This window comes from Hakea prostrata, chromosome 4 (assembly GCF_041222555.1).
Source record: "Hakea prostrata isolate BN-2017 chromosome 4, UWA_Hpros_2, whole genome shotgun sequence".
In the NCBI taxonomy this organism is placed as follows: Eukaryota; Viridiplantae; Streptophyta; class Magnoliopsida; order Proteales; family Proteaceae; genus Hakea; species Hakea prostrata.
In genome coordinates this window covers 6,528,430-6,551,887 of record NC_142603.1, presented here as the reverse complement: position 1 = coordinate 6,551,887, position 23,458 = coordinate 6,528,430, and the positions used below count along the sequence as shown (strand labels likewise).

General features: G+C 39.1%; 1 protein-coding gene across 3 annotated transcripts; it reads right to left on the bottom strand.

Annotated features, from left to right (window-relative positions):
- Positions 1–741: 741 nt before the first annotated feature.
- LOC149017432 (uncharacterized) lies at positions 742–18,334 on the bottom strand. 3 transcript variants are annotated; one of them, XM_089151773.1, is made up of 18 exons: positions 18,226–18,334; positions 17,566–17,698; positions 15,097–15,214; positions 14,839–14,946; positions 14,627–14,745; positions 14,440–14,523; positions 14,155–14,343; positions 14,004–14,073; positions 13,760–13,914; positions 8,763–8,927; positions 8,612–8,683; positions 8,008–8,131; positions 7,495–7,878; positions 4,537–4,679; positions 4,173–4,442; positions 2,882–3,523; positions 1,880–2,035; positions 742–1,671 (listed from the first exon to the last, which is right to left on the bottom strand). In XM_089151773.1, the coding sequence occupies exons 2-18, from the start codon at positions 17,692–17,694 to the stop codon at positions 1,603–1,605; spliced, it is 2,997 nt and encodes a 998-aa protein (XP_089007899.1). In that variant the 5' UTR covers positions 17,695–17,698; positions 18,226–18,334; the 3' UTR covers positions 742–1,602. The 3 variants fall into 3 exon arrangements, with proteins under 3 accessions (XP_089007899.1, XP_089007898.1, XP_089007897.1); XM_089151772.1 differs by having other exon boundaries at positions 7,495–7,908; positions 17,566–17,695; XM_089151771.1 differs by having other exon boundaries at positions 743–1,671; positions 7,495–7,908.
- Positions 18,335–23,458: the final 5,124 nt, after the last annotated feature.

Sequence of the window (23,458 nt, the reverse complement as noted above, 5' to 3'; positions counted from 1 at the left end):
GTGAAAATGACAATGACTAGTGGTGTAGCAAGTGACAAAATGTTAGCCAACACCAGAGCGGCTAGTGGAACAACATCTCCATCATTTAGAGCTCGAATTGCAATAAGGTTTCAGATTCCAATGGCACGACGTCAGAGTTAACCTTTAACTAGCCTTTATCTGGCCAACCCATTGAGGGAGCAAGAGGCTCTTGCATTGGTGGAATGCTCCAAACCAAGGAGAATTCCAAGAAAGAGGCCTAGGCCTTAGAGATAACTTCCATCGGAGATGTATCATCTCCATTAAATGTGAAATTATTCTAGGCAAGCCAAATAGACCATAGAATGAAGGAGGCCAAACTGAACTGCTTTAGCTAACCTTTTATCACATCTCTTTAGAGTGCACCATGCATTGAGCCAATCAACTAGATTAGATTTAAAACTTGAGAGAAATGAGAGCCGAACCAAACACCCTTGGCAAATGGGTTCAAAGAACAAATGATTAATTGATTTAAGAGCGTTATCACAGCCGGAGCAGGTTGTATCAATAGGGATATGTTCATGTAAGCAAATTAAACTTTTCAAAAAAGACAAAAATACCTTTAAAAAAAACCCTATGATCTGCTTAGTTTCATCTTCCTTTATTGTCAACTACCACTCCTTTCTATCTTTGTATATCCTACATGATTTCTATTCTCCTAAGAATATTTTTTCGTTCTTTTCTTCTCCATGTCCTCCTTTAGGATATGAGGATAATATTAAAATAAAATAATAAAAAAAAACTGGCACCAACGATGTCAAATAACTCAATTCTAAAGGATAACTAAGGGGTTGTGCTGAAAACTTTTCTTTATTTCTTTGAAAGAAATAATATTTATGATGCCCTTACAAGTTTTCTCTTTTCTAATATATTTATGTTTAAAAACAAAAAACAAAAGAGTGCTATGGTTGAAATTTATGCTTAGATGTTCATTGACCAATGGTTTTCAATAGAAACTACATAGAAGCAATGCATCTATTTGACACCTAGGGAACATCTTACCCTGGCAGAAAAACACTTAAAGATGGAATCAACTCTTGCACAATGGACCGAAACCCTATATTTCTTATTATAATGTCCCTAACAATGTCGTTTCTGACCCAAATTGACGAAATTGAGTCGTAACCTTACCATGACATCACTTGCTTCGTCAGACATTCCTCTGGCGGTTTGAAAAGCATGGAAAGCGATAATAATCTTCGAGACTGGTCGCTTTCAAAACTATGAAAGAACCCAAACTGCATCCTTAATGACAGACAAAGGGAATGAAGGAGAGAAAAGCATAAAAGAATGAAAATCCCCCCCTCCACACATACATACATTTCAGTTTTCTATCAAAAAACATGTCCCACCTCCATCTTTGCTTCTCCCAAAACCCCCTTACTTTCACAAACCTTATATTTTGGGGCTAATGTCTCATACATGATACACCATGACCTTGTAACAAGAGAGCTCGCAGTTGCTCTTCAACTCAGAATGCATCAGAAGACAAAACAAATCAGACTGAAAAAACAAGAAATCAAGAGTTTCACAATAATGGCTGCTACTTTAAGTCATTGGCAACTGCTGCCATAGCCAAAGGGGTTAGCCTGCAGATCCAGAATCCAACTGAAGTCGCTGACTAATGCTGCGGTGTAACATATCCATAAATTCCTGAATGAGCAAAGACATTTCGCACTTTAGAGGTCTGATGGCCAGAAAATAGAATTTAAGACAACATATACGTGATTTGCATAATATAGTTACTGTTTTTGGCACATGCAGCAGCATATACATAATGCAACCAACTGACGACTCCTCGACGTACTACTTCAAGCTAATTCCATACCAATAGATAGAAAAGCTAAGTAAAGATGCTTACATTAGCAAGATCACTGTTGCTGCAAAGTTCCTCTACAAGATCCTCACACTCATTCCCGCCATTATAGATTCGGACAGCATTTTCAACCATAGAACGGAAAACTTCTGTAGGTGGATCACTTTGCTCAATCCTAAGCACAGCCTGCTGGAGGTCAGTCTGCAAAACATAACAAGTAGAAGTAGTCTTTAAGTCCAAAACTATTAATTTGACAAAAACATCCACATGAAGGATAGTTTCCATTTTTCATATCCATGATAATAGATGAGGAAACAGGGTAGCCAAGGGATTGATAAAACCTGTTATGTTAACATCCGTTCATTGGTCCTACTACAAATCATCGATAAAACAGATAGCAAACAGTGATGTTGAATTCAGAGAATAATAGCATAAATTGATTCCTTAATCCATATAGACGTGATTTAAAGTATTTTCTGAACTTTCCATATGCTCTATGGGTTGCAGGGAGCTATAAGATAAATACTACTGATCCCAAAATAATAAGTAAAATTAATTCCTATTTTGCAGGCTGCTAGGTGGTGTGGAGTGGAGATGGTCCCACCATTCAAGCATTTCCTGCACAATATGGTCATCCAAGACCAACCCACACCTTCACACTGGCAGGCTGAACTAAAGCGAGTGACACATTAGATTATGCAACAGACAAGAATAGACAAAAACAACCCCACAATATCTTGTAATTTGAGTTATGTTCAAGGAAGCAACTTGTTAAAGAGAGATTTTAGTATTAAAACCAATTCGTGGCTTAAAAAGATTTGCACAAAGGACCCAATCAGGATATAAGTCCCGAGGGAACTGATCAAGGAAAAGGCTTATATGCAGGGTATATGCATTATAAAACCATTCTGATGCTTCACCTCCCCATGACTGGACTTGTAGGGCTATGCCAAGTTCACCATCAAACACCATCTTATTGTGAGGAATTTAGATTCCTCAGCCTAGAATAAATAGATGAGAAAAATTGAGATATCAGAAAAGACGAACCTCAGAACTCCAATCATTTGATTTGCAATCACTAGATGACCTCGGCTCATTACACTGTGGCTGCTGTTCAGGGATAGACACTGAAGATTCTGGCCGGTTAGAACTGCCAGTAAGAGCCTGGGACACAATTGGCATCATCTGTTGAAACATCCTTGACAAATCCATGCCACCACCTTGGGCATTACCTGACCCTGAAAACAAATTGCCAATATCTTGGCTTTCAACCTGTTGGGCAATCTGATTAAGTGTATTCCTCATTGCTGGATTCTGAGTAAATTGCTGCAACATATTTCTCAAGATCCCAGGTGAACCAATCCCTGCTTGCTCTGACACCCCAGCCAATAAGCCATCCAGAGCTGGATTGTTGAGAACCTGAGACATCACATTAGTTGCATCTACTTGACGATTAGCAACTTGCCCTCCTAATGGCATACTCCCCATAATCTGCCCTAGGAAAGGGGGCAGCTGTCCCGCAGAAGTACCAGCTGCGCCAGACCTATTTGCATTTGAGCCCCGGGACAAGAGAGATTCTAATACTTGCTGCCCAGTTGCAATCGTTTCTTGACTTTGATTGAGAGGAGGAGGTGCACTGGATGTTCCCCCGGTATCTTTCTCTAGTGATTTTACCATCCTGCTTCGTCTCTGAGCACACATTGGAACTCAAATTTATAAGAAGCCACAACAACCAAATAAAGATAAATATACAATGAAACGAAGAGACATGGGCCCCCTTCTGTGAGACGCTTATCAATCTAGACAGCCTACTGGCACTTGCCTGGGCCTAAAGAGGGATTCAGAATTGTAACATGCTCAAAGAAACATGTCAAAACTAGGCCAATCATCAGAAAATTCATTTATGATATTTCTGAAGAGGTATAAAACATAGAGAAATGCAATGGCACGACAATTTAACTCAGTTGGCAAGAACCAACACCACACAGTTAAGATATCACATGCTTCAACGCTCCTTAGTCTATATAATAAGAAGAAGAAAAATTGTCCTTGGACCATGTACTAAGGTTCAGAACTGGCTCTAATAACTACAGTTATTACGACAATCAACAGATTTATATCTGGATGACCCCGTCGAAGGGGGAAATTCAAAAAAAAAAACTGTTCTAATTTGGCTTTACCTCAAACTAATGCTTGGCTGGTGTAGACACCAGGTGCCTGACATTCAGTCAGAAAGACTGCTAAGAGATCTATTGTCAAAATATGTGATTTTCATCCAAAACAATTCAGTAATGATTTACAGCCCTGCACACCCAAAAAAGAATCCAATGGAACTCACCTTGGGTCTCAAACCCCCAAGACCTAATCCCAAAGGAACAGGCTCAGCATCCTGAGTAGGGTCATGTCTCTGGCTTGATACTGTCACATTCTCAACATGTTCTGATTTTAAGGGAACTGTTGATTCACTGCTTGGGCAGCATGAAGAATCTCCTAGAGAGCAGGTCCCTGGTGTTTCTTTGGAACTCAGACTATCACCTCTATCATCCTTGTTACTGGATTCATGGCACTCAACATGGTTATGGTAATTGTCAAGCTTCTCAGCCTTTATCTGCAGTTTACAACCACCAAAATACAGAAATGAAAATAGAGTAGGCATCTGTCAACAAGGTTTTAAATCTAGGTTTCCCATGCAGAAAAAGTACCAGCTGCCCTTCGGCTTCAGCAATGCAGTCACTGCCAGATACACTGGGCTGTTGGGGTTCACTAGAAACCACAGATTCCCGTGTACAATCTCCTGCACCAGATCCACTGCATGAACCCTCAATTGTCGAAGCTTCTGATTGACCTGGATACATGAAGAGATTTATATATAATTATATACCACTTTGCCATTTGCTGCATTTGGTATTACCTTTTTTTTTTTTTTTTTGGGTGAAAACAAAATATTATAAACACGCCAAAGGGACAGAAAAAGATACAGGAGGGGGAGGGAAGCCAAGCTAAGAACGCCTGGAAGAAAATAACAGAGAGATATCAAGAGCCCAGCTAACAACAATATACATCCTTGGGGTATCTACAAGAGGTTTACAAGGTAAGAAAGAGAGCTTAGTGCTAACATATTGCAGATGGCCTTCCAGATCTGGCCGGAAGATCTTGATTTGATAGTCCATCTCTGGAAATTACACACCATCCAAACGTGCAAGATGCAAACCCCAAAGAGATGCTTCCCTAAAGTTAGGCGATCGAACAACCTCCAAAAGTAGAACCAAACTGGCACTCAATAATCTAGGGGCCGAGGCGCCTAGATCTAGGCCAAATAGAAGAGAGTGTAAGAAACCAAATGGGATGAGAGAATGGGTCAGCGAAGAAAAAGAGATGATTTGTCTCATCATCAGTGCAGAAGATGAAGGATGGGTTGGCTTGTATAGTGTGGGGGATGAGAAAGGTTTGGGTGGGGAGCAATAGGAGAAGGCTCGCCAAACAGTAAAGGCTTGGCGGGGGATGTGGCCCTTGAACCAAGTGAGCTAACCTAGGGAACCGGCAGGGGTTCCAAGTAGAGGTAGTGGAGAAGAAAGAGTTCTTTGAGGGGAGCCAAAAGAGCTGATCGGGGGGGGGGGGAGATGAGCGACAAGACAAGGTTGAGTCTAGAAGGGAAAGGGGAAAGGGGGAGACTAGGTCCCGAGGAAAGTAAGTGGGAGAGAGCGCAGAGCTTGGGGATGCCTAAGAAATAGACTGTCATGGCTCCGAACACATGGTAAAGGATTCAAAGCAGCTGCCAAGGTTGAGCTAGAAGGATATATTAGAGTCATCACTATTTTAAAGGATGGAAGAGAAAGTCAATGGGCAAAGGGAGAGGAGTTTTCACCAAGTCCAGAACGAACTGGGGGGTGGCAGTCCAGAAACAATTGTTTTTGAGCAAGTAAGGATAGACCCAATTGACCCAAATGGAGTTTCTTTGAAAGTGATTATCCAAATGAGTTTGAGAAGCCCTATGAAATCTTTAATTCTACAAATGCCCAGGCCTCCTTCAAATTTGGGCTTGCAGACTTTGGACAAGTTGATTGAGTGGAGGAATTTAGAAGTTGCTTGACCTTTCCAAAGACGAACTTTATGGATTGGATGATGGATTTTGGAAGGGCAAAAACTCTGTTAGTAAATGTAGGAGGAACCAATATAATCAATTCTAGTATACTTGCGTTGGAAAGAAACTTAATTTTCCAAAGCTGAAGTTTTTTCCTAAAAAGGTTGAGCATGGGTGTAGGGGCGGGACAGGAGATGAGAAGGAATGAGGGTAAGGCCAAGATACTTGACTTGGAGGGAGCCAAGGAAGAAGCCCATGACATGGAGGGAGGAGGAGAGAGATTTTGAGATTCCCAAGAAAAAAAGCTTGGACTTGAGGAGATTAGTCCAAAGGCCAGAGAGAGATTCAAAGATATGGAGACTTCAGCTTTACAAAAAATCATGAGATCATCTACAAAAACCAAGTGGGTGAGGTTAGGCGATTTGTATTCGGGGAAGAGGGGAGATCAGATGGAGACCAGTTTAGGGTTAGATACTACTGAAGAGGACTTCCAAGGCAAGTGAGAAAAGATTGGGAAGGGGGGCACCCTTGGCGGATGCTGCTTTGGAAGAAAAGAAGCCAGTATGGGAGCCATTGCCAAGTACAATGAAAGAAGGGGAAGAGGTGCAGATCAAAATCCAATACAAGAAAATTGGAGGGAAGTGCATTTGGTCAAGAAGATCACAGAGGAAGTCCCAACAAGTGGAGTAAAAGGCCTTATAAAGGTCAATTTTGGAAAAGGAAGTAGGGGAGTTGTGTTCTGATCAAAACCCTTGACAATCTCAGAGCAAAGGAGAATATTTTCAGGAATACACCTGCCGATGAAAGCTGAGTGATTTGGACTAACTAGAAGGGGAATGATGAGATGGAGGCAGTTGGCAAAGAATTTTGGCTATAAATTTGTATAGGAGATTATAAATGGAAATTGGTCTGAAATCAAACATGGAGGGAGCCTAAGGAGATTTGGGAAGAGGAAGAAGCTCCAAACGGCTTACGCCAGATCCGCTTAAACGGTGTCCCAACACGCAAGGAAGAAGCTCATACTGGAACCATCTCGGCCAGGGGTACGATTGGATTTATGGGAACAAACTACGACAAAGATTTCCTCCTCAGAGGGGGAAGCTTGAAGAGATCCCACAAGGGAGTCACACACAAATTTGTTATTGAGGGAGGGGGAGAGGGGCACGGGGAGGGAGGGAGGTTGAAAAGGTTGAAGAAATGGGAAACAACTTCCGCTTTAATCCTGAAGACCAAGTCTATAGCAAAGCTATCAGCCTTATGGAGAAGAGTAATGGAGCTAAAGTTATTTCTCACCTTAATTGAGCGGTGGAAATAGGCAGAATTGGAGTCTCCAAGGTTAAGCCATTTGACTCTGGATTTTTGGTGTAGGAAGCTTCTTCCCAAGAGAGAAGACAAGTGAGCTCATTAGAGAGCTTTTTCTCATTGACAGTGAGGAGAGGATCAGCAAGATTTGAAAAGGAGAGGTGTCCCTTTTTTTTTCTTTTTTTTTTTTGGGAACAAAAAAAAGGAGAGATCGGGTATGGGATAGATTGGAACTAGCGAAGAAGACTGCATCTATTATTAATTGATTACAAGTTACCTGATGGAGTTTGATTTTCTCTCCTCATGTTATCAACGAGATTTCTAACATGTGCATTAATTTCAGCCACAGCATTAGTAAGTGATTCAGGAGGTGGCTGTGAAACAGAAAGTCCTGAACCAACAACATGTGCTGCTGTTGATACACTCACACCAGAACCTTGTCCAGTGACAGAGACAACAGGATTTGCCTGCTGAGATCTTCCATGAATTGGGTGGAAAATGTTAAAAGCATGAGCTGCAGCTTCTGCAGAAGATCTGGATGGAACAGCTGCTGCAATGATATTTCTCACCGGCAGTACCCTTGCAGGACCTGAATCACCAGAGCCATTCACATTAGGGCGTTCTCCTTGATTTTGTTCCCCAGTAGATGCCCTGATACCACCTGATAAAGCACCAGGGGAAAATGCTGCACCTATTTATTATATAAGGTGTAAAATACCAGTTTTTAAATTATAAACAAATAAATAAATAAATAAAAGGACTATACAACTAAGAAGTGCAATTTCCTCACCACCAGCATGTATATGAATGTTTACGTTTCTGGGGACATCTCCAGTACCCAATGTCCCAAGGTTTCCTTGATTTGCAGAAGTAGCAGGAGCAGCAAAAAAAGGGCCAGTTTGAAAAGGAAATGGCTGTGAAGAATCAAGGAGAAGAAAAGGCTAATTAAACCACATTCAACTAAAAAAAGCACATAAAATTAGAAAAAGGTAAAAATGCTGTAGGATTACTGCTCTAATTTGAATAGATACAGTCATACAGAAAGGAGGTACACAAAAAGTTTAAGTGAAAAAACAATTCCAAATCAAGAGATTTATCAAGTTCTGTCAAAGGTCAGAATCCAAACAACCCCCCCCCCCAAAAAAAATATATATATATATATATATATATATATATATATATATATATATATATATAAGTCAGAAACTAAATTACAATAAGGAAGAGGGTTACAATGAGGTTGATTTTCTAATAAGATATTGTGGACAAGATCCACTAGAGACTGATATTTTGCAGCATGTGGAAGTGCAAAACATGTCGTATTGCATCGTTACCAAAACTTTAGAGACCAAAAATTTAACGTAAAAATGCTGCTTTTAATGGTTCTAACTAACCTGAACCATTATAGGATTTGGCCCTGATGAAGATATATAAACTGCTGGGCCAGCATTCACAACTGATTCAGCCTGTAGTTAACACAAAGTTAATCATAAAATATAATTAAGTCTTAGTTTAGAAAAAAGGGGGAGGGGAGAGAGATCATACAGGTGACTGCCCCATACGTAGTGTCATAATCGTGCGGCCAAGCTCTAAAAACAGCGCACCTAATTGTTGCATTGCTAGTCCTACTTGCACAGACTCTGCCTGAATTTGGCTGCGTATGGCAGGATCAACAGAAGCTCCTTCTCCTTCCAACCGACCTGCAATATGCTACAGAATTGCAGAACTTACAATTAACAAAATATCTGATCTAGAATTGCCAACTTAAGCAATGGGCAAACTGAATGAATTTCACTACAAATTTTCCCATTAAGAACTTCCATACACCATTAGGTGGCAATGGCATATAATAAAAGCAGAATCATGGGGAAAAGAGACAAACAGAACCCCCAAAACAGTGATGAGGATGGAATTATTGATTGTAGATGTTTGCTAGCACATAACAGTATTCAACAAACAATTAATAGATCAAATAAAGGATGTGATGCGAACCAAAAATCTGCCCTTGGCTGAAATCCTAAGTTGGACCCAAAACCCACACATATGGGGAAGCCTCCCTAGGCTAGCCAAACCATAGGGGGCAATTTTGTCCTCATTACCTCTTAGACTAATTAATCCCCTAATTTTAGCATGAGTCTTTAGTCAATTAGGTTTTAATTTCAGCATGTAAGTCTTTGGTTTTTTTAATTCCAGCATGTATCAATCAGAGTCTTTAGTTAGTTACTAAATTAGGATTTTACTTTCAGCATGTGTCAACTAGAGTCCTTATTTAACGGCTGAGATTTATCGTGTAAAGAGATCCTAATCTAATAAGAACTCACATCTAGATTAGAAGACTTCCATAAAGGCTACAAATAGCACCTCTACCTTATTGTAAAGCTTAAGTCTGGATTAATAAATCTCTTCAAGAATTGCACACAAGAAAGGTGCAGCAGGGTCCTATTTGGGTAGGCTTGCAGTTGTCTAGATCTCTGAATTCTATATCTTCTTCCTGCAATCCAGCAAGCAATCAAACAACACTGCAGCAGCAAGTCAACAATTCCAGCAGCAGAATTTGAATTCAAGTACAGTCATCCAAGCCCTTTCCTCCCTCTTCCCTACCATCGCAAGGCTCCTCCAGCTCCTCCCCCACCTCCCCTATCCCCCCCCCCCCAAGCCCCTCCTCGACCCTTCCTGTTCTGCACTTCTGCGCAACATCCCCAGCCCCTCCCCTGTCCCTATGCAACCCTAATTCCCCCTGCCCCTTGCTGTCGTGCCTGGCAGCAACCTTCCCCAACCCCCATGACACTTCAGCCTCTTTCCCTACCCCCAACAACCACCCCTAGCCCCACCTCATGTGAACACAAAATATGCCCCGAAACAAACCAGTAAGTGGGGCCCTCAAGAGGCTCAAAAAGGCCCCCTTAATCTGGCCTACAGCCAAGGTGCAGCGAGATGTCACCTTTCGCCGGTTGCTGAAACCAGCGAATCGGTGAAATCTCGGTAGATTCCACCGACGTATGCGACAAATTTCGTCCAAAAACCAGCAAATAAAAAAGTGAAGATAATTAATAAGGCCCTCATTAATTATTCAACCACGATACAAGGCAAAATCCCTCATTAATTGCCCCTCATTAATTGCTCTACCACGTGTGTGGTTAACAAGGCTCAACGTCATGTCTATCTACCCTTTTTTTTTTTTAAATTTAAAAAACAAGTCATTCTTTAATTTCTTCTCACAAAGTCACAGGGTGTTTTCTGTTTTTCAATCGTCGAAGGCTCGAAGCCATCGTCATGAATGACGACCGTCGACCACCATCTCCGGCCAACCGTGAAGTAGCGCTTTCTTTGCTGTTCAAGTCTGTTTGCTCAGCCACTCAATGAGCTCTCCTTAGTCTCTCCTCACTTCTTTTCGCTCTCAAACGCTAAAATGATGCACTGCTAAAGTTTATTGTCTGTTTCAATCTTCTCTCCATCACTGGTTCTCTACAATGATGGCTAGGGTTTCAGTTTGATTCGAGGATTCGAACAAAAACAAGAGATACCGACGACGTTCTGGGGTGATTTTCACTGCATTTCGCTAGTTGACCGAAAAATCAGCGATTTTCCAGGGATTTTTGGAAAATCTCGTTTTCGCCAGCCTTTTTGGTTTGCTGTCCACCGAAACGGCCAAAATTCGCGCCGAATTTCTGCCAAATTTTGGAGAAAAGTGGTTCCATGCCTACACCCCTTTGAGGGGTAATTTGATCATTTTGCCCCATTTTGAAGAGTTGGATTTACTTCCAACTTAGAGTCAACGATTTGGATTCTTCAGGGTTTTGTTTAAGTCAATTTGAAATTGTTTCGAATAAGTTACTTGTGAGTCAAGTTAAGTTTAAAAGAGTCCGGTTGAGTTAGGATAGATTTCCTATCTTATTTAGTTAAGTCAGTATTCTAAATTCAAGAGTCCAAGATAGTTTGTAAAGGAATCCTTTTTAGAAGGGACATCCTAAGTTTGAGTCAGTGTCTACTTTCCCAGGCTATAAATAGCCTTTCTTTGTTGATGAATTAAATTGTTGAGTAAGGACCAGGGTCTTCTTCATTGGGTGGGTCTTGGTTGAGAGTTTTAAAGTTCAGAATTTCTGCATTTTCTTCAACTACAGCAACTTCAAAGTAATCTTCAAGACATTCTAGTGCAAGATCCAGCATTCCAGCATCTTCCCAAGTTACAGGTCATCCCCAACCCTCCCTTAGCATCTCTCCCAACCCCTCCCCAGCTGCTTGTAGCCTCTCCTACCCCATTCCCCATTGTTAAGCCCTAGAACCCCTTGTCCCACATCAAAATTTTCCCCAGTCCCTTCCCATACTGTTTCCCCTCCATCCTCGTCACTCCCTTTGTTGCAGCGGCCATCCCCCTTCTTGCTTCTTCCCCACGACTTCCAGTCCTAACTCCATGAGGACTCACTGATCCCCAGCCCCTTTTTCACTCCTTTTCCCCTCATTAGAATTGCAGGAAGCCATAGAATTTAATCTACCCTTAGTTTCTGCAAATCTGAATTGCTTTGGTGAGTTCGAAAATTCCTCGAGTCATCTTCAATCTTGAGATTTTGCAGAAAATTCAAATTTCCAAAATTTGGTTCTTGTTGAGTTTGATCAGTTGGGATTTCATCCTAACTAAAAGGACTTCTATTGAGGACCAATACAGGCCGCAAAACAGCAAGGTATTTACCAATCCTAGCCCAACTGAAACCCTAAACCCGGTTCGATTGCTGGAAACTCCTGGGCTGAACCCTAAGCCTTGGGAATCAACAAATTACCTTTGCCTTTGCCTGGTTCACATTACCACCCCGACCCTTCCCTACCCTGTGATACACCCCCTCTCCAACCCTCTTGGCCCTCTCTCTGTTTCTTCTTCCTTGCGGCAGAACAAGAACAGGGAGGGGGGGGGGAAAGAAGAAACAAAGAAAGAAACAAAGAAACAAAGAGAAGAAGAAAGAAAGAAAGAAAGGAAAGAAAGAAAAGAAAAGAAAAGGAAGAGATAGAAAAGTTCTTGTTTTCTTTCAAGATCCAACCCATAAAGAATTTGTTAATACCTTAAACTTAATCCCTTTGCCTGCCCATCTAGTTTGTTAAATCCATACCCTACCCATAACCTCTATAGTTGGATCTCCATCTTTATCTAATAGCATTATCCATCCCATATTATATTGTTTCATCCCATGTTACTCTTGGATATCTCAAACCAACCAATGTTGTCAAAGCGTCTGCCTAGTAGGCAACGCAGTTTATCAACCGCCTTTTTTTGAACCACTTAATTGACGCATTGTTTTTTTGCCTAAGTTCTACCACTTTGTCATTTTGTGCGCTTTATTGCCGTCTAGACGCTAAAGCATCCGCTTTTTTTACATTTAGTACATTATATTTTATTTCTTAAACTTTTTTTTTAAATCAAAATTTATTCTACAAAGCCATATATAAATTTAATAGCTTAGTTATTTTGGAATCAAGGCCCAAAGTGACATAGGACCTCTACAAGCTCCAGAGCGGCCTTCCGGACCCCCACCCGCTCACCAGGGAGTGGGACCCCGTGCCTGTCAGCAACAAAATGTGAAGCATGCCATACTCAACATTCATAATCATTGAATCATTAAATGGACAATGAGTTGGAAATCAGAATAATGAGATCTACTAATTTATCGTGTTGGCCCAATTAGTACATAGTCATTGTTATGATGCTTGATGAGATGAACTTATGTTTGTATTCTTTTTTTGGATAATTTTTCATAATTATGATTCTTGAATGCTTTCTTTTTTGGATGAATGTGACTATTGAATGTTTGTTTAGCTTATCATAAAAAGTAGTTGTATTTAATATTTTTGACTCAACTGCTTTGGTCACCTTGTTGCCACCTAGACGCCGCTTTGTTGCCTAATTACCTAGGCAGAGCCCCAATTGCTTTGGTCGCCTTGAAACCAACCCTTGGGTGACTTGTTGACAATCTTGACTTGTCACTAGGGCCTTCCCATAAATCCTTAGAGATCCCCAAACATCCCATAATAATGTTAGACTTATTTGCCGCAAGATTCTGGACAACCCTTAATTTTAGGGAATCAAGTCAAGAAAACCTAACCCTAAAATTGGGTTTCACATCAGGATGACAAGAAGAGGGAGAAAGTGGTGGAGAATGATGGAGAGAGAAAAGGAGAATCATAGCTAAGGTAAGATGCTAAAGAGCACATACATATACTGCTATATTTAAAGTCAAAAGAATACAACATCAAATATATTGCACAATCGCATAAACTAGGACCATAATAACCTTGGCTAGAAGATAAACAACAAAGCCCCATAATAACCCTACATATAAGAGTATACAACAGTGCAATCATTAGGAGGGAGAACAGAATAACTTAACAAAATCAAATCAAACCATGGGCTTGAGGACTGAGGAGATCAATTGACAGTCGACCAAAACATAAGCTCCAATACAAGTCACACAACAAAGGTATAAACATATACAAACAGATTAGCATGAGGAACGGAAGCATATCACCAAGGACATTGTTAATAAAACAGTACATACAGAAAGAGCAGACGTAGCATGACCGCTTAGAAGTTGTTGTGCTTGCCGAGCAACAATACCCAATGCTTCAAGAGTTGGCAATCCCCTCGTGTCAGATGGCAACTGCACTCTCTGTGGATCTCCAACATTGGAAGGTGAGAGATTTGGTTGATATCCTGCATAAATCATAGCTAGACAATGTTAGAAATAGATAAGCAGTCATAATTATATCTTAAATGGGTAATACATTAGAAACTTTTTTCACCATTGAGCGATAATGCCTGCTCCATGCGGTTTATAAACTCACAAAGAGTGACTAATGAATCAGGAATTGGCTGAAAGACAGAGACACATTGAAAGAATTAGAAGAAGCCAATTAGAAGGTAAAAGAAACATCAAGGGAGAGTGGGATCTACCACACGAAGTGAAGGAAGAGGTAATGATCCCCCCGTCATAGGGAACTGCAAAGTTTGAGCCACAGGTGGAAATGAGTGATTCACAGATGTCTGCATAGGAGGGGCTTGATTTCCGGGTTGACTCCGAGCACCTACAGTATTTGCTCCTTCTGTTTCAACCCCTTGGGAGGTCCGACCAGAAGCACCAGACTGAAGAAACAGAAACAGCACAATTAGAATCTGGCTGCACATTAGTGAATATAAAGCCCATGAGAAGAGAGACAAGAAAACGGAGGGATCACTCACTGATACATTGGGAGGCATATTGTTAGTCCCAGCAGTGACAGTCTGGTTCCCAAGTCCAATTGAGCTCAGAACTGCCCCAACAATCTAAAAGTGTAGCAACAAATCAGAACCACACTCCCCACCAATAATGACATTCAGCATAAGTACAGCTCAGACACAAGGTAACTAACCAACCAAAACAGCATACCCGAGAAAGGTCAGGAGCTACCCCGTCACCTTGATCCCCAAGATTAAAGGTTCCAAGAACTACACTATGTGAAACTTGCCCAATCCGATTACGTGGAGCACCAGCATTGGCTTCATTTCCTGACAAACAGAATAAAATGTCTTAATAAAAGGCAAGCCATTATTTTCACATTATATGCATTTACTATTCAGGGGTAATGGAAGAATTATTACCACGCATGTCACCAGTCCCGTTGGTTTCTACGGAGCCTGTTCCAGTGGAAGGCTGTGACTGGGTCGGCTGTCTTGCTACTAAATGCAGTGTGTGCCCATCTTCCAAGTCTAAGTATGGTCAAGGGGCATTATACAATAAACAGAAAACAATCTCATGTCTTCCCTGGCTAATTAGTCAATAGAGAAGAAATTAGGCCACATATAGAAACCTAAGAAAAAGGACACAAGGCATTACATATGCATAAAATAATAGGATACAGTACTCAGAAAGGAGATGATCATCCTTTAAGACCTTTCCCCTAAAAATTAATCTTTGCTGCTCAACTGGGACACCAATCGTATTTGCTATTTTCTTCTTGAACAATGGAACTGATATCTGAAGAAGATCAAATCAAGAACATGAAAAATTTAGCCATAAACCATGTACAACTTTATTAACGAGAAATAACTCAAGCAGAATAAATCACATAGTCTATTACTGGCTTAACATACTGCTGACATTTTTTGGGTCCATAAGTCATTTTATGTTGCAAATGAGTGCACATATAATGTATTAATAATCTAGATATATGTCTCTAACAGAACATCAGCAGAGCCAGAACAGTACCAGGTAGCAGGCACCAAGTCAACCTAAGGCTCATATTTTGCCAAATCTGTTGGGCATCAACATCATCTTTCTTGAGTTTCTGGGCCCAAGTTGAGAAAGGAAACATGAGCAAGGAACGAGGTTCTAAATCTTTTCTGAGACAAAGCAAGAGTCAAAACTGACTCATACCAGGTCTTGGTCTGTTTCAGCAAGTTTTGCAAGCATTCAACATTTAAAATTGCCCTAGAGAGCTGGGAGTTCTGGAGGTTTCAACAAAGCCATTGGAGATTTTACCAAAATAGGTCAATTTACACCACTTCATCCTATCTTTAAGTATTCTTAGGAACTGCACATGATAGTGAGCGGTGAGTGGTGTATAGTAGTATTTCCCTAAATGTATTTTGTTTTAGATGCACAATTTTCCATTTCTAGTTGCTAGATTATACACATTCAGTGTTTATTTCAGGGCTACAGAAGAGGAAGATTGACCAAATCTCTCTCAGCCCTATCTATTGAAAAATAGCAAGGCAAAAATAAGGAACAGAAGACAGAGGTAAGAAAGGAAAAAAATAATAAAATAAAAGAGAAATAGAAGAAAGGAAGGATAAAAAAAATACAAAAAAATAGAAGGTATATCATGCATGAGAGAAAGAAAACTCTAGAGGAAGAATTGAAGGAAGAAAACACCAGCGAGTACACCACTCTTACAAATGTAGAACAGTCAAATCAAATTTTCACTGAAATTAGGGAAACAAAAAGACATGGACCTCTATTTTAATACTAACAAAAAATTAAATGAAGTCTGCCTTCCATAAAATCTACTCTGAGTAAAACACAATAAATAAATAAATAAATATATCCTATCAACCTGTGTTAGACCAAAAAACCCAGGTTGGACTGTTTCTTTTGGGTTTGGGTTTGGGTTTTCAAAATAAATCATGCTGATCCAACCACACTAGGGATACTTGTCACCATGGTTTAAATCTGATTCTCCTGAATCTCTCTGATTAAGATGATAAATTTCCACTCGATAGGGTGTACATGTGGTAGATTGTTTTTGGTATCAGAAACCAGAAAGAGATCTATAACCACAAATTAGGATTATGAGGCCAAACTGGAGAAAACCACATAATCAAGTCAAAACTGATCAGATCTGGTTCAAATCTAGGTCTTGTAGCCAAGGATAGATGAGGGAAAAATCATAGGACTTCGATTCAGATCTGGTGGTGAGAGCTTGAGATGTCATGAAGCCACAGTAATAGCAAGTGAAAAAAAAAAAAAAAAAGGAAGAAGAAGAAAAAAGGGAAAGTCCAGATTTAACCAACAAAAGATAGCAAACTAGAATTCAAGGAATATAAAGTCAAAGCCAAATTGAAAACAAGGATTAGATTGAAAACTAAATTGGACAGAAACAGCAACAATCTGAAATTAAAATTCGACGTGAGTAGCGAAGGATTAAAAAAGGAGATGACAGAGGAATTAACAAAGAAGGTTGGAACTGAACCACCACATATCACATTCTGAATCACCACAGAGGAATTGGCAAAAGCCATCTCCATTCGTAAAATTGCTTGGGGGTGGGAGGCCGTTACATGCTTATATAATGTGTTGCAATCCGAAGGAAAATCTAAGACGTCACAAGGCTCCCACATTAAACAGCGCCTGGAGGGTCAAATCTATGCACCTTAACACTCTTTCTAGGACTTGAATCATGAACAAGCATTCGGCAAGTAAACACTTGACCAACAGTCAAGTACAACCTCATAACAATCTCATGTGCATCGTATGTGTAACAGTTAATTTTAAAACAAAAAACAAAGAAAGATCAATCCCAAGAAATCAGCACAAGTTTCACCATCTTCATGCATGTCAGATCTTTCATTGGAATCAACAGCTTCCATTTACTTGCTGTATATACTTCTTGTATCAATTCATTACAGTAACTGAGGATTTTATAAGTTGAAGCAGTTCAGTAGCAGAATGAAAAATCCCAGATTCGATAAGTTGAAGTTGAAGTTGAAGTTTCAGTAGCAGACTAGCAGATGAACAATCCCTTGTTATTGATTCATTGTCTAGAGAATTGAAACTACTAGCTTGCTTGAAAAATATGTAAGGGTGAAGGAACGGTTGCAGGAAATTACATTTCTTTCAACACGGAATGGATATATCTGTGAATCAAGGGTCTTCACATTGAGCTCAATAATTGAATTCGAACTTCCACTGGCACCTTCACTTGTACTTGCAATGTTGGAGGAACTTTCATCTTCCATGCTGCTGAAAAAGATAGTGGCAAAATCACAATACATGAAAATCTTTTTAAAATCCACATAGAGCGAAAATTCAAGTATTTGATGACTTATCGATCAATAACACAAAACAGGAAAATTGGGTAACTGGCTATCTTTGGTTTTTCTGTCGACAAACAAAATAACCAACCCTTTACATCCGAATTAGGAGTTTCCGTAAACATTTACCCGCTTCAACGATAACAAATCCAGAGAGCCAACAGTGTACTCGTGAATGGTCTTTGAGGAATAGTTTACGGGAATAATTTCACCAATGTCAACCAACTCAAGAGCTTCAGTAGATTGATATAAATGAAAACAAAGGGGTGTGACAATAAAGACGCGAAAGAAAACCTGACTGATTAACATTTAGACCTCACTGCTTAATGCACTCGTTTGAGCAGAACTAACCCAAGGTTTTTAGGGTTTGCGGAACATCAGCAAAACTCAACTCAACAAAACAGTGAAAACTTCATTTAATAGAACTACAGAGAATCAACAGATTGAAAACCTTACCTTCAGATATCCAAACCCTGTAATTCGACGAGAAAAATCCGAAGCCGTGGATACCAGGGGATCTTTGTGAATGGGGGAATCGATTGCAGGAAAAAAATTTCCGCTTTGGTGTTTGGTCAAGCTAGCAGACCCCTTCTTTGTCGAGGATCTAAATTCTTTCGACTTGGGCCGGTCAACCCAGTCTCACGGTCCGGACCGGATGCCTACTCTATAATATGGACCGGTTACTCGTCCTCTCCCATGTGGTTCATGTATGGTGCATGCCTCACTTGAGTCTGAACCCTGAAGACTCTGAACAGGATTTAGATACAAAATTTTGCACCTAATGATGGGTTAGGACTGAATCAAGGTGCCCCTAATTGGTGTCTAGGGCGATATTGTCTAATCCGACTTAGCTCGACCTGATAATACTGGGTCGGAGTTCAGTCCAGACTAGCTAGGGTATTTAGAGTTGTGATCAGGGTCGTGAAAAGCAAGATCTTTTTTTTTTTTACCCAACAACTACCAATTTTATATTAATATTTTCCTGGTAATAAACCTGGAAGACAAGTCATTGTTTACACACATAAAACAAGGTGTGACAAACCTCCAAAACCTAGAAAGAGTAAACAAATTTGCTCCACTATCAATAGTATTTGCAACTGAGTTTGAAGATCTGCTAATAAACCTGAATTCAACAAAAGATAAATTTTCAGCAAGCTATTGAATTTATCTAATAATACTCATACAGACATTAGATTCAAGTTTTTGGATGAATATCCCTACCAACTCCTTACTTTTTATAATGCCTTTCAACCTGACACGGACAATGGTAAAATGGCCATCTTTGCTTACTTGAGGTTTGAGAGTATGTGATAAAAAAGGGATTTGGAGATGATATGGATCCCAAGTTTTGATCAGCTCTGAAGTGCATGAACACACTTTTTTCAAACAAATCTTAGGATTAATTATATTGCAAACAGTAAGATGGAGTAACCAGTCACAGCGACTTGGAAAGAAATGAATCAAGGGATGATGATGATCATCAATTATTTTATTTTTTTGGGTGGTGGAAATGATGATTGTCATTTTATGTAGAAACCGCAAGATTTTAAAATAATAACATAAAAGTATGATATAAAAGGGAGCAGGTGGGACTAACAATACTACTAGTGAGACATCCCAGAGAGCTGTGGATGTGTTTCTAGCATATGTTGGCAGCCTCTTATGTATAGGTAATAAGACTAACGAGGTCTCATATTAAAGTCTTCTATCTGTTCACACCTTCCCCCATTCTGTTCCCATGCCATTGGCATATGCCCCCATAGACATCGTCATTTGACACGAGAGTTTAAGAAAATATTATATAAGCAGTAACTTTAACCTAACTATTATGGTGGTTGAATTTTTGGTTTTTTTTTTTTTTTTTTCGTGGATTAAACATAAATTTTTTTACAATATCAAGTAATACCATGGGATTACAAATGCAAGCTTTGATAAGCCACGAAGAGAAATTTAGTCAAATTGTCATATTAGATCAGGATAAAAGTCATCGAAGATAAGGTGGTGACCATAATATTGATAGACCTTGGAATATAAAGTCACGACTTTATAAATACGTAGCTAGAGTTGGGTATCTCTTACAGTAGGAGAATATCACCAACAGTAAGAAAATATCTTGTAGTGTAGCAATATATGGATGTTGACACCAAAACATAAATGGAGAGTCCTTTCTTGATAAATAGAACTTTCATTGAAGAAGCACCAGCTTGCCAACTAAGGCCTCCGAGTCAACAAGATTGAGGGGCCAAAGAGTAAATAGGCGTCAAAAAGTCCTGCTATGATCGGACCATCCATGACTTGCTAGTAAGCCAGTAATACAGTTGGATCCTCTAAGAACACAAATGAAACGAAACCATCGATTGGAGTGGCTAAGATGGCTAGAATTTCATTGACAATAGGATCAAACTCCAGATATTCAGAAAAGACTGCCAACAGAACATCAATAAATAAATAGAAAGCCTATATATTTTATTAGAGATAGGAAAAAGGATTGACACACCTCCTAAGCTTTTAGGTAACTAACCTTATACAATGGGAGGTTTATTAAAATATATATATATATATATATATATATAATAATAATAATAATAATAATAAAACAAGAAAGAAAAGAAGAAGAAGACACACTTTTACAATGGGAGAGGTGGGACGAGAGGGATAGGCTGGCCCTTATTCTTGTATGAGGGAAATAAGAGAGCTCTCTTGTTTTTTTATTTTATTATTATCATTATTTTCCTCCTTCATGGTTCAATGAAAGAACTTGTCCATTTGTCAATACCAACCATGTTCAGGTGTAGTACATTAATATTCTATTATCAAAGAATTAATGATTAACACATACATTTGAGGCTTAGAAACATTTGGAGACATTAAGTTGGCAAGAGATTCCACTATTATGCATACCTAATCCAGAAATTGAGGGGATGGATTCTCTATAAGAGCTATATATATTTTTTTCCCCAAAAATCCACATTGTTAATTTTTTTTTTGGGGGGGGGGGGGGGGGGAGAATCTATAAAAATTGAAGGGCAAATGTATTCAATCCAAATGCCACATGCAATGTAGATATATACATGTATGAAGGGCAGATATAGGTAGACATAGGGAGTGCATCTTTTACCCTATTTCTCGGTTTTCCTATGTAAGGTTGTTGCTCAAAAATCTATCAGCTCCGGTTCTACTACAAAGAGAATCAAACTTGGGATCTGTAGACCACAAAAAACATGTGAGAGCAGGCCTCCTATGTGGACAGGAAGCTACTTTCGATGGAAAATTCAAGTTGTGGATAACATGATTCCTCCAAGGGAGGATTATATGCCCGAAGAGATGAAATACTCTTGGGTAGGTGCCGGAGTTAATGCCAGATTAACTGGCTTGTTATTTGTTTTTTTTTTTGTTTTTCACCTTCCTGTCTAGCTTTGTTTTTATGTTTTTCACTTTGCTTCCCAAGAAAATGTATAAGTGTTCGTTCTTATACTAGAAAGAATGTTCCATGTAGAAGATAGATGACAGCTCTTGGATGGCTTGATCTGAAGGCAAAAGTTTGACTTGCTTGTACTTGAAGGAACTGGATTCGCACACCACGTAAGAATGCTGAAAATATCTCTGACTTCAGATGTGACACGTTTGGCTCTAATCCCCAACAAAAAGGATGGAAGCCATTCCTAGAAGAATTGGCATGCTGACTTATCCCTTGATAAGCGCAAATCATTAAATGTATAGGTACGGTGCATTAAATGCGGACTTTAATGCCTAAGTGTGTGTACAAATGTATAAGGATACTTATCTGCATAAGATATTATCGATGAGTTGTGGTCAGGAGATGTGTTGAGCATATGTCATGCGAGTAATTGTTGCCAAGCGGCTGGGCTAGATACCCTTTTTCCAAGAAGTGCTAAGAGATTAGTTCGGAACCAAGAGGCTAGTCCGGACACTGATTTCCGATAAGAGCTAAGGGGTGAGTCCGAAAACTAAATTCTGAAGAGAGCCAAGTGGCTGAAAAAATGACTAAGCTAAACCTGGTTGACCCAAGTCTATGCGGTTTGTAATGGTTCGAAAGTCTCAAAAATGGTTTGACAGAACAAAGGTTAACTCTAAGTGGTTAAAGTAACAACTTCATTCCCAATAAAAGGCGAAAATCTTATCCCCATCAATGCATTACTGTTCATGTGAAAATGTCACTCACACTCAAATCATACTTCGACAACTAAGTTTGCGATTCAACTTGAATTTTTTTAAAAGGAATATAAAATCTTTTTTTTTTTTGGGTAGGAAACTTGGTAGCTCAACTATCAAACTCGATCACCTTTTTTAAAATTTTGTTGTTATAACGACATATCTCAATTAAGTAAAACCCACAAAAAAAGAATGTAGAAATTTTTTTTTGACAAAAATAAAAGTAGAGGAACCTATACCATTCAACAAGATAAAGAAATCAAGGAATTCAGGGTTTCTTATTATTGCTTAATAATATGAATTTATTTATTTTATAACCCAATTTCTGTGTAATTTGGTTTTGTAATGTTTCAGTATACAACTAAACTTCTACCAAAAAAAATAAAAAAATACAACTAAAATCATTGAGTTTCCATCGTTCGGGTTAAAGTCTCCTTTTCTCCCAAAAAAAAAAAAAAAACCAGTAAGTCTTGAACGGTTAAACGTCAATTACATTATTTTTTACCGCTAGTTAATTTATACGACTCTTGACCAAGTTTTAAAAAATATAACACTCATGAATTTGATTGGTCAAAACTTAATTTTCCAACCGTGATTCGACTAGTATACTCATATTTTAAGCCGAAAAAATTATACACCTTACAAGTGAAAAATAATTGTTCAACCACACGAATGGTAAAATTCCTATCTTCACATATTGAAAATGATCAGCTCTTGAACCACACAGTATGGTGTAGGACTTACACGGGATTCATTGAGACTTTTATCCATTTGTTTTACAATATTTACATGTGAGCTCACCACTATTGTGAGATAGGTGTGTTGGGGGGAGGAGAGGGATTTTGCTTGGGAGTGGCGCATTAATTATACTGTTTTGAGCAACCGACAATCTACATTCACTGATCAATGTTACTCACGTGTAATGTTAAAACTCAGGTGAATCACATAACTAAATGGACCGATCTATGAATCTGTACCATCAGCTCAAAATCGGAGAACGGAGCTAGGGTGGAACTAAAGTGGGGCCAAGGGCCATGCCCCTCCCCCTCCCTCGATTTTTAAAAAAATTGTATTAGTTTTTTTAATTTTCCCTTTGTCTGTGTAAATACCAATATTTACCCCTTCCAATATTGGAAACAAGTTTAAAGGTAAAGACTAAGGATTTACGTGTTATTTTTATTTTCTATTTAATTGTTATAATTAGAATCCAATTTTTAAAGAGGAAACCATTAACTCCCAACTAGAAACTAAATCATCATTTATAAGTTTCTCCCTATTTATTATCTTTCTTCCTATTTATTCTCTTGTATTCTCTCATCTTCCTATTTTTTTATCTCATCTTTTATCACGCACAACTAAAACTAAAGACAAATTTTCTTCCTCACATATTAAAGGGAATACTTGAATTTCAAAAAGCTAAACTTTTATCCCGAATCTCCTCCACAGGACTACAATCAGGTTTATTTCTCTCTTTATTTTTTGTTTTATTTTCTCCCTCTTCTCTCTTATTTATTTT